This window comes from Rattus rattus, chromosome 13 (genome assembly GCF_011064425.1).
Source record: "Rattus rattus isolate New Zealand chromosome 13, Rrattus_CSIRO_v1, whole genome shotgun sequence".
NCBI classification, from domain to species: domain Eukaryota; kingdom Metazoa; phylum Chordata; class Mammalia; order Rodentia; family Muridae; genus Rattus; species Rattus rattus.
Window position 1 is genome coordinate 64,140,320 of NC_046166.1, and position 14,605 is coordinate 64,154,924.

Here is a 14,605-nt window from a genome sequence, read left to right on the forward strand (position 1 = left end):
AAGTAAGCACTTGGTTTTTGTCACATGTACACCTGAGGGTAGAGCTTTATAGACTTGGGCTTCCTTATTTTAATTAGGTTTATTCTCTGACTATGTCATGTGTGTATAGAGCGCATTCTGGCCTCTCTCATCTCTTTCCCCTTTCCCATCCCTCCCAGTCCTTCTCCCCAGATAAGCCCCTTACGACTTCCATGTCTCTCTGCTTCTGTTCTGTGACACACTGAGTTTAATCAGGGTCGCCCACGTAGGCATGGGTCTGGAACTAGCCAGTGGGGTATTGGGTCTCTCCCCTGTGGCTACACAGTCTGAAGACAGTGACTCCTTCTCTAGCAGCCATCAACAGACAACACAGGACCTCACAGCCCTTCTTCCCCTGCCTCCCATGAATGGATGTTCTCGGGCACAAGCTCATGCACACTCAGGGGGGGGGGCAATGACAGCGACTGTGATGTCACCACGTCATACCCTGGAGATGAGACTGCACAGCACGCACGCCCTTCTGTACACTCTCTTTTCATGTTCCTTAAGCTTTAGGGGGTGAGAAATGTATGTCCCATCCAACTGTCATTTACAGTCAGCTTCTGTCTTTTATTGTTTCATGTTTGTCAAGTGTACATGTCATTATAGGAACGTACATGCACAGGTACACATTCACATATTTATGCATATATTATATATATATTAACTCACTTTTCACTGGTGGGGTCCATGCAATTTGACAATTTCATGTCATCTGGATATGATATACTAAGGGATTATAAAAGTACAATATCACACACAAAACAAACCTTTTTTTAGGTTAAAACAGAACAACAGTTACTGTAAACATTAGCGGCTTGATCTTTAAGCATCCACACGCAGACCGTCATTTGAATGGTACATGGCATTTCGATTCGAAATCTGCCTTTGTACGTTGATGCTATCTTGCCAGGTATCAGGCCTTGTAAACTCAGCAATAAGGAGGCTGAGGCAGAGAGACTGCCAAGAGTTCAAGGCCAGCCTAGGAGGCGAGCACAGGCTACATGGTGATAGAGTAAGACCGTTGAAAACAACACAACAGTGACGGAAGATTATCTCCTGGCCATGAAAACAGTGGTGCTTATAGACTTAGTTATTACCTTAGTGCGAAAGTGTAAGGGTTTTTACCAACAGAGGAATCTCTAATGGCTGAGAAGCACTTAAAAAACTGTTCAATGTCCTTAGTCATCAAGGAAGTGCAAATCAACACGACATATGCAGCCGATGTGCAGCTCGGTCTTCTTATGGGTCTCCTAACAACTGGAAGGGAGGCTGTCTCTGTGTCAGACTCTGGTGCCTGCCTTTGGGTCCTTCCCCCTAGCTGGGCTGGCTTGTCTGGCCTCAGTGGGAGAGGATGCTCTTAGTCCTGATGCAACATGCCAGAGTGGACTGGTACCCAGGGGTGGGGGCTGGGGTTCCCCTTGTCTGAGGGAGGAATGGGGGGAGGGAGTGGGAGGGTGGGGCTGGGAGAAGAGGGGAGAAAGGTGGGCTGCAATTGGGATGTAAAGTGAATTAATTAATCAAACAATTGATTAATTAATTAAAAAGTTTTACAGTGATGTTATTTCAAACTCACTTCAGTACACATCACCCTGACCTTGCCCCAGTCCTGATTCTGAATTCTCCTCATCACGTGCTCATTTCCACAGACCACGTGTGTCTTTTCTGTCTGTCGGCTCACTCTAAAATGATGGTACGTTTTGCTGGGGGCATCAGCCCAGCACAATTTTTCGTGGATTAGGGACAGACTCCTTGGCCCCACGTTTGATGGTTTTCACTGCCCTTATCCCAAGTAGGATTTTCCTCATTTTGAATGCTGTCACCTGTCACCAAGACTAAATTGCGATGTCCTAATCGCTGTCACTCTCTGGAGACAGTCATTGCATGAACAGTTATGGGATGAGACCACGCTAATAAGCTCAGTCTTGACCCAATATGAGTGCTATCCATAGACAGATGAACACTTTAAAATAAGGCACCCACGCAAAGGGCACTAAAAACAGACTGAGGCAGAGACAGAGAGGGTGAATCCACATGCCAAGGAATACTAAACCTTTCCCAGTAGTGAGGAAAAAAAAGAGGTCCTCAAAAAGATCGAGCCTCGCAGACCACCGAGGGGTGCACGGTACATTGCTATTGTTTAACCTGCCTAGTCCGGGACGCTTTGTTACCAAAGCTACCACTAATTAATACAACTTACAGTCTGTTCGCACACACAGGCAGTTTCTCATAGCTCTCTCGTTATTCAGCTAGATCCAAGCCAAGAAGGAATGTGACACACAGAAGCCGGAAGTCCAGTACTTTAGAAAGACTACTCTAAGCTTCATATCTGTTTTCCCCAGGCACATATATGTAACTGACCTGTCAATGCTACTTCCGTTAGTGAATGTGGTTGTCTCTTCATTTCCGTCATAGCTAGAGAATTAAAATTGTACACAATCAAATGCCATTCAAACCACAGAGTTACTTTTAACTACATTGTCCTACGACTCATAAATTGGTTGGAAAAAGAAAGAAAGAAATTTGATGTAATAGGGGAGAGGAGGGGGTGGGAGGTGGGTTCATTAGCACTGAGGCTGTGCGAAGATTCTTATGGAAACCCATTACTTTTTCAGCTAATCATTTTTTTTTTTTTAAAGAAATGGAGGTGCCGTGCATGAGCGGACAAGGCTGCTTCCAGAGCACATGGGTTATGAAACAAAAGTCTCAGCATGGTAAGAATGGAACGCTTTAGAAGGTCCGAGGAACACCCGAAGCAACACGGGTATTGGCTTTGCTTTGGGTTTCCCACCAGATCTGTATAGTGAAACTCTGTTGCTGAAGACACTACATACCCTGGCTATAGGAAATCAGTCTGGTACCGCCTGGAACCTTCCTCCCTGTGAGTTACGTTTAGAGTGGAAGAAGGTTGCACGTGGAAGAAAATGTGCCCGAGGTCTTACTAACCAGTGCTAGGCTCCGCACATCACGACACTGACCTGCGGGCAGGTCACACACTGCAGCAGCCAGGGCATGATCGTTATGGGGGTAACTGATTGCTTTCTGACTGGACTTGAGGCCAGCTCAGCAGAAGACAGCTCACGCCACAAATCTGGTCCAAAGCCCATGACTGTAGAGTGCTTCCGGGATGCCAGAGGGTGGCTCGGGAGAGCCAGCTCAGGTGGGAGCAAAGCTCTGGCGTGCCTTTCTTGCCCACCTCAGTTTCTGAGTGAGATCCTCGTCGCCCTGGATCTTCGTGAACAGCACACCCAGGCGTTCTAACAGTTTAACTAAGGATTTGGGTTGCCAGACTCTAGAGTTCTCAGCAGACGATGATCAATGTCTTTTGCTCAGGGCCATCATTGGGTAGTTAATCCTCAGTCAGAGACACTGCACACAGATGCTCAATGGCTGCCCCGTGTGCTGTGCCTTGCTATGACTACTTCAGAATGGTTTTCCATTCAGAAGGGGGCAAAGCCAACTCACCCAATGCTGCCGTTTAGTTTAGTGGACTTCGACGTGCTCGATAACACCTTTTTGTTTCTGTGAACAAACAAAAGAATATACATAAAGTCAGACGATATCAAAGAATTCATGATTTTCCCTATACGGTTCAAAAATTCAAGAAATCGTGAGGCACGTGGCAGAAACTTAAGCTGTGGCTTCAGGTTACCAGAGTAGAAACATGGGCTATTCTCAGGAATGTGTGTGTGTGTGCACTCCTGTGTGTGTGTGTGTGTGCATGTATGTATGTGTGTATGTGTCTGCATGTGTGTGCGTATGTATGTATATGTATACATGTGGATTCATGTTTGTGTGTGTATGCATGTGTGTGTGCATGTGTGTGCATGTGTGTGCGTGTGTATGCATGTGTGCACGCACGTGTGCACATATGTATGCATGTGTGTGCGCATGTGTGCACATGTGTGCGTGTGTGTGTGTGTGTGTGTGTGTGTGTGTGTGTGTGTGAAAGAGAGAGCATTCATAGTGACTTGCTACTGGCACTCGTCATTAACCACAGCTTCCTGCAAAAAAGAAGCCCCTTTGGCTGAGACACATGCTTTTACTGGAAACAGAAGGGCAGAGCAATACAGGATCAACAATAAACATTAAATGTCCTCCACACGTTTTCTCCCATTTTGGTCCGCAGGCTGCTGCGGGACAAAGAGTAGTCTGGAGAGACCAGAATGGAGGACAGGAAGGACAGCGAATACGCCTACTTCCATCTCTGCTCAGTGTGGCTACTGCAAGACCTCGGTAGGAAGTGCTCCTGCAGGTCAGTGGCTGACAGGAAGGAATGGATATGGGATGGAAGGAAGGCTGAGAGGTTCCGGGGGAGAGCGAGGGAGACCCCCTGTGTGAAATTCTTCAGCAATAAGAAGTAAATAGTGAATAAAGCACAGCATATGAAAGCCTCAGAAATGATGCTATTAAATAAATAAGTGACCGATGATTTAAAATTGCCATGCAGCAACCATGCAAACTGACTCACGTTTAAGTTTTTGCAATGTACACATATTCTTATTAAAGCAATGCAGCTCCTACAGAGCCGTGTATAATTATGGGCTCCTATCAAAATGACAAAGTAGAACGACACGCCGTGTGCGCTGTCCCAAGCCACAGAAACGATGGAGTTGCTTCTTGTCTCGTGGCACATGACAATCAAGTGTTATGGCTGCTGTGAGCTGGCAACAAAACTTCATGCTGTTTCCCTTGCTCCACAAATGAAAGCGCTCCACACTGCAAACAGGTTAGGGGGATGCCTCTCAGAAGGGGTGGACGAAGTCATCGGCCTTGGATGCTCCGCATTCATTTCTTTAAAGTCTTTCCTTATTCATATTACGTGTGGCTGTGAGCATGCGTACACAGCGTGCGTGTAGAGATGGGAGGACACACAGCACGTGAGAGCGGACTCTCTCCACAGTCCATCCTGTGGATCACTGGAAACAAACTCAGATCATCAGGCTAGGGGCAAAAGCACCACTAACCACTGATCCACCTCGCTGGCCCTAGGTGCTACTTCTTTTTAATTTTAAAATTCCTACTTTCATGAACTAGTTACTTTTTACCTATTCTACATTATTTTGCCACTGTCTTTTTACAGATATTTGATGTGATGGTATTAGCTATTTTCGTTTGTAACTGTGTTTTCATATCTAATTGGTTCATACATTATGGTTGTTTCTATTGCTTTTCTTCTTTCTGGGAGGGGTCGGGACCAGATACCAGTGCTCTGAGCATTTGAGTACATGTTTTGTTACTGAGATATACTCCCATCCCTGTTTTGAGAAACCATATCTCAATTCGGCTGTGATACGGCACTGACTGAACTGGGAAAACACTTCAAACCTTAAAGAATAAGGCAGATGGGGAGCTGGAGAGGCGGCTCAGTGGTTAAGAGCATGGAATACTCTTCCCGAGGTGCTGAGTTCAATTCCCAATAACTATATGGTGGCTCACAACCATCTGTAATGGGATCTGATGCCCTCTTCTGGTGTGTCTGAAGACAGCTATAGTGTATTCATTCATTCATTCATTTAATTAAGTAATTAATTAATAATTCTTTTAAAAAAGAATAAGGTAGATAAAAGCATTCACTCCTCTACTCTGCCTCAAATAGGCAGGCACAAAGAATGAAGACCTGAAGAGCCAGGTTCCGTTTTATCTCACGGCAGCAGAGAGTACACAACTTCTACTTGTACCACATCAGCAGGGGCCCTAAACACAGATAACTCCCATAACTTTCCAGACTGCACATTGCTGAAAGTCTGGAGAAATGAACACAGCATGCACACCCCATATGCACAGCTGTTTCCCAACATCTGCTTCAACGCCAGAGAGTCCCCACTCGTGATGTAAGAGAAAATGGGTCCCGTAGGCTCCAGCACAGCTACACTGCGTCAAAGCCACTAGACATTGGGCAGGAACCTATAACGAAACTATACTAAGAGTTCATTTGGAATTAAACTCAACCCCATAAATTGATTCCCTTGGCATTCCAAGGGAAGACTGCTTCATAAGAAAGACCTTAAGGCAGTCCAGAGCAAGCGAGCGAGCTAGAGGCTGTTGGACGGCTGGAGCGGGGCAATGCCTAAATCAAAGGAACTTGTTTCTTGGAGCTCTTCAGGCAGTGATTCTGACAGCGAAGTTGAAAAAAAGTTAAAGAGGAAAAAGCAAGTTGTTCCAGAGAAAGCTGTGAAGAAGCAAAAGCCTGGGGAGAGTTCTAGAGCGCTGGCGTCCTCCGAGCAGAGTAGCAGCAGCAGAGATGATAACGTTCCAGATTGGAAAGGTGAGATACGTCAGTGTTCGGGACTTTAAAGGAAAAATTCTAATTGGTATTAGAGAATATTGGATGGACTCTGAAGGTGAAATGAAACCAGGGAGAAAGGGGTTTCTTTAAACATGGAACAATGGAGCCAGCTGAAGGAGCATATCTCTGACGTAGATGATGCAGTCAGAAAGCTGTAGTCTGAGCCAATCAAGCCTGTACTGTCGTAGCCATTTTACTCTGTCTTTTTACATTGGCTTTTGTTTTCTAAATGTTGTTTTCCACGCTGTTGTATATTTGGATTGCAGAACAATTTGTAAGACTTTTTTAATGTGCATTATTAAAATGTTCTAAGTGAAGCTAATTGTCAACTTTATTAAAGAGGATTGCTTTGTGGCCCCTACCTAGTGTAAAATAAAGTCAGGTCATTACAATCTTAAAAAAAAAAAAAGACCTTAGGAATACACAAACCTCAACATAGAAACAAGAAGTTTCAAAACCCAGGCACTGTGGTTGAGCACTGTTTTGCAGTCAATTGAAACAGTGCCTAAGTGATAGAAAGATATGTAACAAGTCAGAATTACTTCCTAGATCTATGTTTTTTATCAAAGTTCAGATTAGTTATAACTAATCTGCTATTTATAAACATATTGATTTTTTTTTTATTTTAGATGGATACACTGTAGCTGTCTCCAGAGGCACCAGAAGAGGGCATAAGATCCCATTACAGATGGTTGTGAGCCACTATGTGGTTGCTGGGAATTGAACTCAGGACCTCTGGAAGAGCAGTCAGTGCTCTTAACCACTGAGCCATCTCTCCAGCCCCAATGTATTGATTCTTAAAATCAAGGTAAATCAGTTATTTGGGGTTTAATGTTCTATTTCTTGCAAATGATGCGTTTTACGATCATAATAATATTCAAGTCCTACTAAAATATTGTGATTCAAGGTTAAGAACAATTATATACTACGAACCAGACACCTAGGGAACAGCCCTTTACGGTGCGGCTTTAGTCCATCCCTCTAGTCCCATCCAGTGTCTTGCTCCTCAGTCCTCCCATCCTTCTTTTGGTTCTTTTTTTTTTTTTTTTTTGAGCTGGGGATCGAACCCAGGGCCTTGCGCTTCCCTAGGCAAGCGCTCTACCACTGAGCTAAATCCCCAACCCCTCCCATCGCCTCTTACTCTTACCCACTGTGACTTTCTGCCCTGCCCCTTGAGTAAGGGATAGTGGCGCCAGGCCTGATCTCGGGTTCGGTGCAATTTGATGTTTTGAGGTCGGGGCCACCCCTACTCGCCCTAGTGGCAGAGCTCTGGAAGCTGAGGCACTTTCAGATCCCATTATGCCCCCCCCCCTTCTGCGGGGAGTCTCTTCTACCTTTCTCTCCCATCCCTTCTATGTCTTAAGCTGTGTTTTCTTCTCTTTCTGGGCTACTCGAACTCAGGGTCGTATGCAGGGATTCTGAGAGCGTCCTAAAACTTCTGATTGCTATTTCTTAAGAGTTAAAAACCAATTATCATAAATTTCCCCCTGATGATCAACTTTTTAAAAAATTTGCTCCTAAGAAAGAGAGAGGGAGGGGGAGGGAGGAAGAAAGGGAGGGAGGGAGGGGGGAGAGAGACAGACACACCCAGAGAGAGAGAGAGAGAGAGAGAGAGAGAGAGAGAGAGAGAGAGAGAGAGAGAGAGAGAAAGTTACATCTGGTGCTTTTGTCTCTAAAAAAAATACCAATTCGTGCTATTTATGTTCCCAAAATGCATTGTAACTCGGACTGGTCTTGCCAACTCACGCTTTGCGTCTTCTTCTGGAGAGCTGAGAATACACCCTGGAACTTGCAGGCCTGCCAAGAAGGAAAGAACACAGGCGAAAATCAAGTCAAATATTTTACAAGGCAATCGCATTTTCCTCCTTTAGGATTTCAGGGAACAAAAAGTAAAAGTCACAAGGAATTGTGAAAGAACCGAAGGAAGAGATTCAGAATTCAGAATCGGGAACCCCGCAGCAGCAACCCCTGTGTGTTGCGCGCATGTGCAGATCACTGAAAAGGGGATAGGGAATCTAAAGATAACAATTGTGGTTTCCCTTTTTGTTCCCCGTTTGTACATCATTTGAGAAACTCTAGATCAGCTTAGTAAAGGCAAGATAGACCCATGCGTGTAGCGATAAGGAGCTGTACCCATGAAATGCTGATGGAGAAAAATAGAAAAAGAAAATGCTAGAACAGCAAACTTCATACTATGGAGGGCAGTTCCTGGTCACTTTTGTAGGAAAAAAAGATGGAAAAAAAAGATACTAAATTATGTTTAAAACCTTTTGTCTGGGCAGAAGATGTAGCTCAATGGTAGAATACACAATCAAAGCGTCCCACTATCAAAAGCTGGTTTGGGGTGGTTTAATCTTACACAAATAGTCTCACCTCTGTAGATTCTGACACACATAAGATACATCTTTCAATGGTCAAATTAATAAGATCATGCCGACCATTCGTCATTTCACAAGTACACCTGAGTTTTAGACATCTTGCCTTCTAGTATGTTTTGCCACATCATAAGCATGGTGGCCCGTGCCTGCAATCCTAGCTCCTGGGGGACTGAGTCCGGAGGACCTTGAGTTAAAAGTCAAAAAGTGCACATGGACAGACCCATGGCTCCAGCTGCATATGTAGCAGAGGATGGCCTTGTTGGGCACCAATGGGAGGAGAAGCCCTTGGTCCTGCCAAGGCTGGACCCCCCAGTGTAGGGGAATATCAGGGTGGGGAGGAGGGAAGGGGTGGGTGGTTGGGAAGGGGGAACACCCGTATAGAAGAAGGGGGAGGGGGCTTATGGATGGAAAACCTGGAAAGGAAATAACATTTGAAATGTAAATTTTAAAAATCCAATAAAAAAAGTCAATCTGGCTAGTTGTGGAAGCCCTGTCTCCAACGCACATGTACTATTTTGCAACAAGAAAAGCTGATATATATTTTGAAATTAAAAACATCAAAATAATTTCTCTTTATGATAATCTGAGAAATCAGGCATTCCTTTACATGAGAAAAAGAGTCTAACATGAGGGATTCCATCCCATACCCCAGAAACAGACTAGAAACACATATTTTAAGAAATAACAAGGCTACGATGGTGCACACCTGATCCCAAGACTGATCCTAGAACTTGTGGGGTAGGGGTGGTAGGAAGGTCCAGAGTTCGGATTCATATGTGGCTACTTATCAACATGGAGCTGAGCCTAAACTACACAAGACCCTATCTCAGAAAACATATCCAGAAACAAAACAAAAGAAGAAAAGAAACCAATAATAGAAATGAACAAAGACAACACCAAGGAGAGCCATGCCAGGACACCGGGCGATCTGAGGGCAAGCAGAGACCAATATTCTCAAGTTCTCACCCTGATTGATGACCATGAGAGCCTTTCTCAGACACCAGCAGAGACTGCTCAGGTGGGATTAGGGTAGAGTAGACAAGCCTAGACATCAGAGAAGGGCCAAGACCAGGCACTGGGTCTTCATTCTCTTAGCCCCGCCATCTTGAAAGCCCAGGTGACCACCTCTGAATATTGTCTCCTCCAATGCTGCTATTCCCAGGAGCTTGAAAGGGACCTGACCCCAGCAGTTGTCAGCTTGCAGTATCTCCTATGTTCTGGAACCCTCTGCCCCCTAATTCTCCTCATGCTAAACTGAATTAAAGAAAGTGTGGCTTCAGTCTTGGCTTTCGACAAGGGCGACTTTGTAATTCCTCACCTAAATCAAGACATTTTCATACCATAGCTGCAGACTGTGAACATCCCAGGCAGACACCTTCAGCTCCTCCCCAATATAGGTCACCAGACAGAGCAGTCAACAGTTCAAAGGAATATGGACTTACAAGTCAAAGTAATCAGGTACTCGAGAAGTATAACTAACTACTGAGAGGAAATACAGCACTTGGAACAATATATAAAGAAACAAAAATTTTGGGCTGGAGAGATGGCTCAGTGGTTAAGAGCACTGGCTGCTCTTCCAGAGGTCCTGAGTTCAAATCCCAGCAACCACATGGTGGCTCACAACCATCTGTAATGAGATCTGATGCCCTCTTCTGGTGTGTTTGAAGACAGCTACAGTATACTTATATATAATAAATAAATCTTCTTAAAAAAAAGAAATAAATGCCAAGCAACCAGAGTTTCCAGGGACTAAGCCACTACCTAAAGACTATACATGGACTGACCCTGGACTCTGACCTCATAGGTAGCAATGAATATCCTAGTAAGAGCACCAGTGGAAGGGAAGCCCTGGGTCCTGCTAAGACTGAACCCCCAGTGAACTAGACTGTCGGGGAGGGCGGCAATGGGGGAGGGTGGGGGGAACACCCATAAGGAAGGGGGGAGGAAGGATGTTTGCCGAAACCGGGAAAGGAATAACACTTTCGAAATGTATATAAGAAATATTCAAGTTAATAAAAAAAAAAAAAAAAAAAAAAAAGATGACCAAAGAGAAAAGGTGGACCAGGTTGTATCAGGAGGGTGTCAATACGCCTCAATTTATCTGCTCTGTAAGAAAATTGTACATAGTTCTAATAAATTTTTCCAAGTCCAAAAAAAAAAGAAATAAAAATTTTAATAAATATGAAAAATACACTTAAGTATGAGAAAATAGAAAGGTATGGGCGTGATAGGAAGGCTCTGTGGTGTGCTAAATGCCACAGAGGTGTGACATCTTAAGTTCAATCCTCAGAACTCCCAAGGTGGAAAATAAGAACTGACTCAACCAGGCCGTCTTCTGACCTTCCCGCATATTCTGTGACATATGTTCATGCTCTACTGCCTGGTGTGTGTGTGTGTGACCCACACATGCACACCTAATTATCTTTCAAAGATGTTGGAATAAGTGTTGTATGGCAGCGAATTGTGAGAGCTATTATAACAACAACCAGACTGGTAGGATACGTCCATGAGTAAAACACTGGCATAAATGCTATGAAAGTAAACAGCTTACTTCTCATTGGTCCACAGGAGGGAAGTGTGGAACTGTAATTATGATCAAGAACACACAGCTTGGGAGCTCCTGTACCCTACAGGTAAACTTACTAGCATAATTTTGCTAAATGGACAAAGTATCAGCTGCCTTTTACTATGTTTCTCTGTATCCATAGGTTATAGCAACACTCGGTCCTCAATAGAGAAACTTCTGTGTGCAGTGGGTGGTGATCAACACAGAGATTCACAGCTGCTCCAAGTTCAAATCAGGTTTTTGGGTTGCAAAAATACTAATGTGCATTTTCAGTAATGTCTTAGGGTTCCTACTCCTGCACAAAATGTCATGACTGAGATGCAAGTTGGGGAGGAAAGGGTTTATTCAGCTTACACTTCCACATTGCTGTTCATCCCCAAAGGAAGTCAGGACTGGAACTCACACAGGGCAAAAACTTGGAGGCAGGAGCTGATGCAGAGGCCATGAAGGGGTGCTGCTTACTGGATTTCTTCCCCTGGCTTGCTCAGCCTGCTTTCTTATAAAGCCCAGGTGCACCAGCCCAGGGATGGCTCCGCCCACAATGGGCTTGGACCTCCCCATTGATCACTAATTGAAAAATGCCTGACAGCTGGATCTCAGGGAGCGCGTCCTCAAGGGTGGCTCCTTTCTCTGTGATAATTCCAGCTTGTGTCAAGTAGACACACAAAACCAGCTAGTGCAAACAGCATCAGCACCACTCTGAAAGTGAGTCTAGTCTTTTCAACTTTGTGCTCTGGTTGTGTCTCAAGAGTCATGACAACAACTAAGAAAATGAGTGGGGAGATTTTGAAGCAAATACTTCTATTTTTAAAAATTGTTTATTTTATGTATGTGAGTACATTGTAGCTGTCTTCAGACACACCAGAAGAGGGGGCATCAGATCCTATTACAGATGGTTATGAGCCACCATGTGGTTTCCAGGAATTGAATTCAGGGCCTCTGGAAGAGCAGTCAGTTGGTGCTCTTAACCACTGAGCCATCTTTCCAGCCCACGAATAGATATTTTAATGTCTTAATTTAGCTCTTAATTATTCTGTACTTCAAAGGAATCTAAAACTAGACTTTAGACATTCTACCTGTTCTCCCTGTATTAAATAAATATTCCAGAATTTTTATTTCCTATTGTTTACACATCTGCCCTTTCAACAATTTTTTCATTAGTTTTTTTTCCTTATATGCCATACATGGCAGTGAACTTCAAGTATCCAATAGTTCAACTTCACAAGAAACATTTTCTCCCTCACATATCTTAAACAAACATTCTAGCATGCTCATGCAGTGAAATCAGTCAGAAACAAAGAATCAACAAAACCAAGAGGTTGTTCTTTGAGAAAGTCAAGATAGGTAAACCCTTAGTCAAAATAATCAAGAGACAGAGAAACAGTATCCAAATAAACAAAATCAGAAATGAAAAGGGAGACACAACAATGGACACTGAGGAAATTCAAAGAATCATTAGGTCTTAGTTCAAAAGCCTATACACTATAAAATTGGGAAATCTAAATAAAATGGATGATTTTCTAGACAGATACTAAAGTTAAATCAAGATCAGATAAACTGTTTAAGTAGTCCTATAACCATAAAGAAATGCAGTCATTGAAAGTCTCCCAACCACAAAAAGCCTAGGGCCAGATGGTTTTAGCACAGAATTCTACCAGATTTTCAAAGAAAAGCTAATACCAAAACTCTTCAAACTATTCCACAAAATAGAAACAGAAGAAACATTGCCAGACTCACTCTGTGAGGCCACAGTCACCCTGATACATAAACCACACAGGGACTCAACAAAGAGAATCTCAGACCAAATTCGTTTATGAACCTTGATGCAAAACTACTCAATTCCCACTAACAGGATCCAAGAACACATCAAAAACATTATCCACCATGATCAAATAAGCTTTATCCCTGGGATGTAGGGATGGTTCAAATGAAAATCCATCAATGTAATCCACTATAGAACCAAACTGAAAGAAAAAAAATCTAACGCCACTTCATGTTAAAAGTCTTAGATCAAGGATACAAGGTATATAGAAGACATAATAAAAGCAATATACAGCAAGCCAAAGGCCATCATCAAATTAAATGGAGAGAAGGTTAAAGTAATTCTACTAAGATCAGGGACAAGACAAGGCTACCCACTCTCTCACTATCTATTCAACATAATACTTGAAGTTCTAGCTGGAGCAATAAGACACCTAAAGGAAATCAAAGAATAAAAATGGGAAAGGAAGAAGGCAAAGTATCTCTCTTCACATACGCTATGATAGGATACAAAAGTGACCCAAAAATTCTGCCAGAGACAGCTGGCAAATACCTTCAAAGTAGCTGTATACAAAATTAACTCAATTATTAATCTTTTAACAACCAATAACCAAGCCTAGAAAGAAATAAGGAAACCAACACATTTTTACAACAGCCACAAATAATATAAAATATCTTGTTGAAACTCTAACCAAGCAAGTGAAGGACCTGTATGACAAGAACTTCGAGTCTCTGAGGAAAGAAAATGCGAAAGATATTAAAAGATGGAAAGATCTCCAATGCTCATGGATTGGTAGGATTAACACTGAAAAAATGGCCATCTTACCAAAAGCAATCTTCAGATTCAATGCATTTCCCATCGAATTTACAACACAATTCTTTACAGACCTTGAAAGAATAATTCTCAACTTCATATGAAAAAAAAAAAAAAACCAACCCAGGATGGCTTAAACGATCCTGTACAGCAGTAGAGGTTCTGGAGGTTTTACCATCCCTGATTTCAAACTGTACTGCAGAACAACAGTAATAAAACCTGAATGGTATGGGAACAACAACAGACAGGTTCATCAACGGAGTCAAACTGAAGACCCATACAGAAACCCACATACCTCGGACACTTGATTTTTGACAAAGCCACCAAAACCATACAATGGAAAAGGAAAGGAAAGGAACGGAAGGGAAGGGAAGGGAAGGAAGGAAGGGAAGGGAAGGGAAGGAAGGGAAGGAAGGAAGGGAAGGGAAGGAAGGGAAGGAAGGAAGGAAGGGAAGGAAGGAAGTCCCTTTAACAAATGGTGTTCGTCTAACTGGATGATTACGTGTAAAAGAATGCAAATAGACCCATCTCTATCACCCTGCACAAAACTCAAGCCCAAGTAGATCAAAGACCTAAACATAGAACTGGACACACTAAATCTGATAGAGGAGAAAGTGGGGAACTGCCTTGAACATGTTGATACACAAAACAAATTCTAGAATACCAACAGCTCAGGCACTATGATCAATAACTGGGACTATGATCAATAATTTAATAACTGGGACCTCATGAAACCGAAAAGCTTTTGCAAGGCGAGGGACACCATCTATAGGACAAAA

At 43.2% G+C, this 14,605-nt stretch overlaps 1 protein-coding gene and 1 pseudogene across 1 annotated transcript in view; one reads left to right on the forward strand and one right to left on the reverse strand.

Moving 5' to 3' along the window:
- LOC116914632 (phosphatidylinositol 3,4,5-trisphosphate 3-phosphatase TPTE2-like) overlaps positions 1-14,605 on the reverse strand; it is a 91,812-nt gene that overhangs the window by 74,931 nt on the left and 2,276 nt on the right. The window contains 4 exon segments of the mRNA XM_032919023.1: positions 691-747; positions 2,380-2,433; positions 3,484-3,540; positions 8,054-8,104. Of these exon segments, the coding sequence (XP_032774914.1) occupies positions 691-747; positions 2,380-2,433; positions 3,484-3,540; positions 8,054-8,104 (219 nt within the window).
- LOC116914633 lies at positions 6,075-6,465 on the forward strand (annotated as a pseudogene).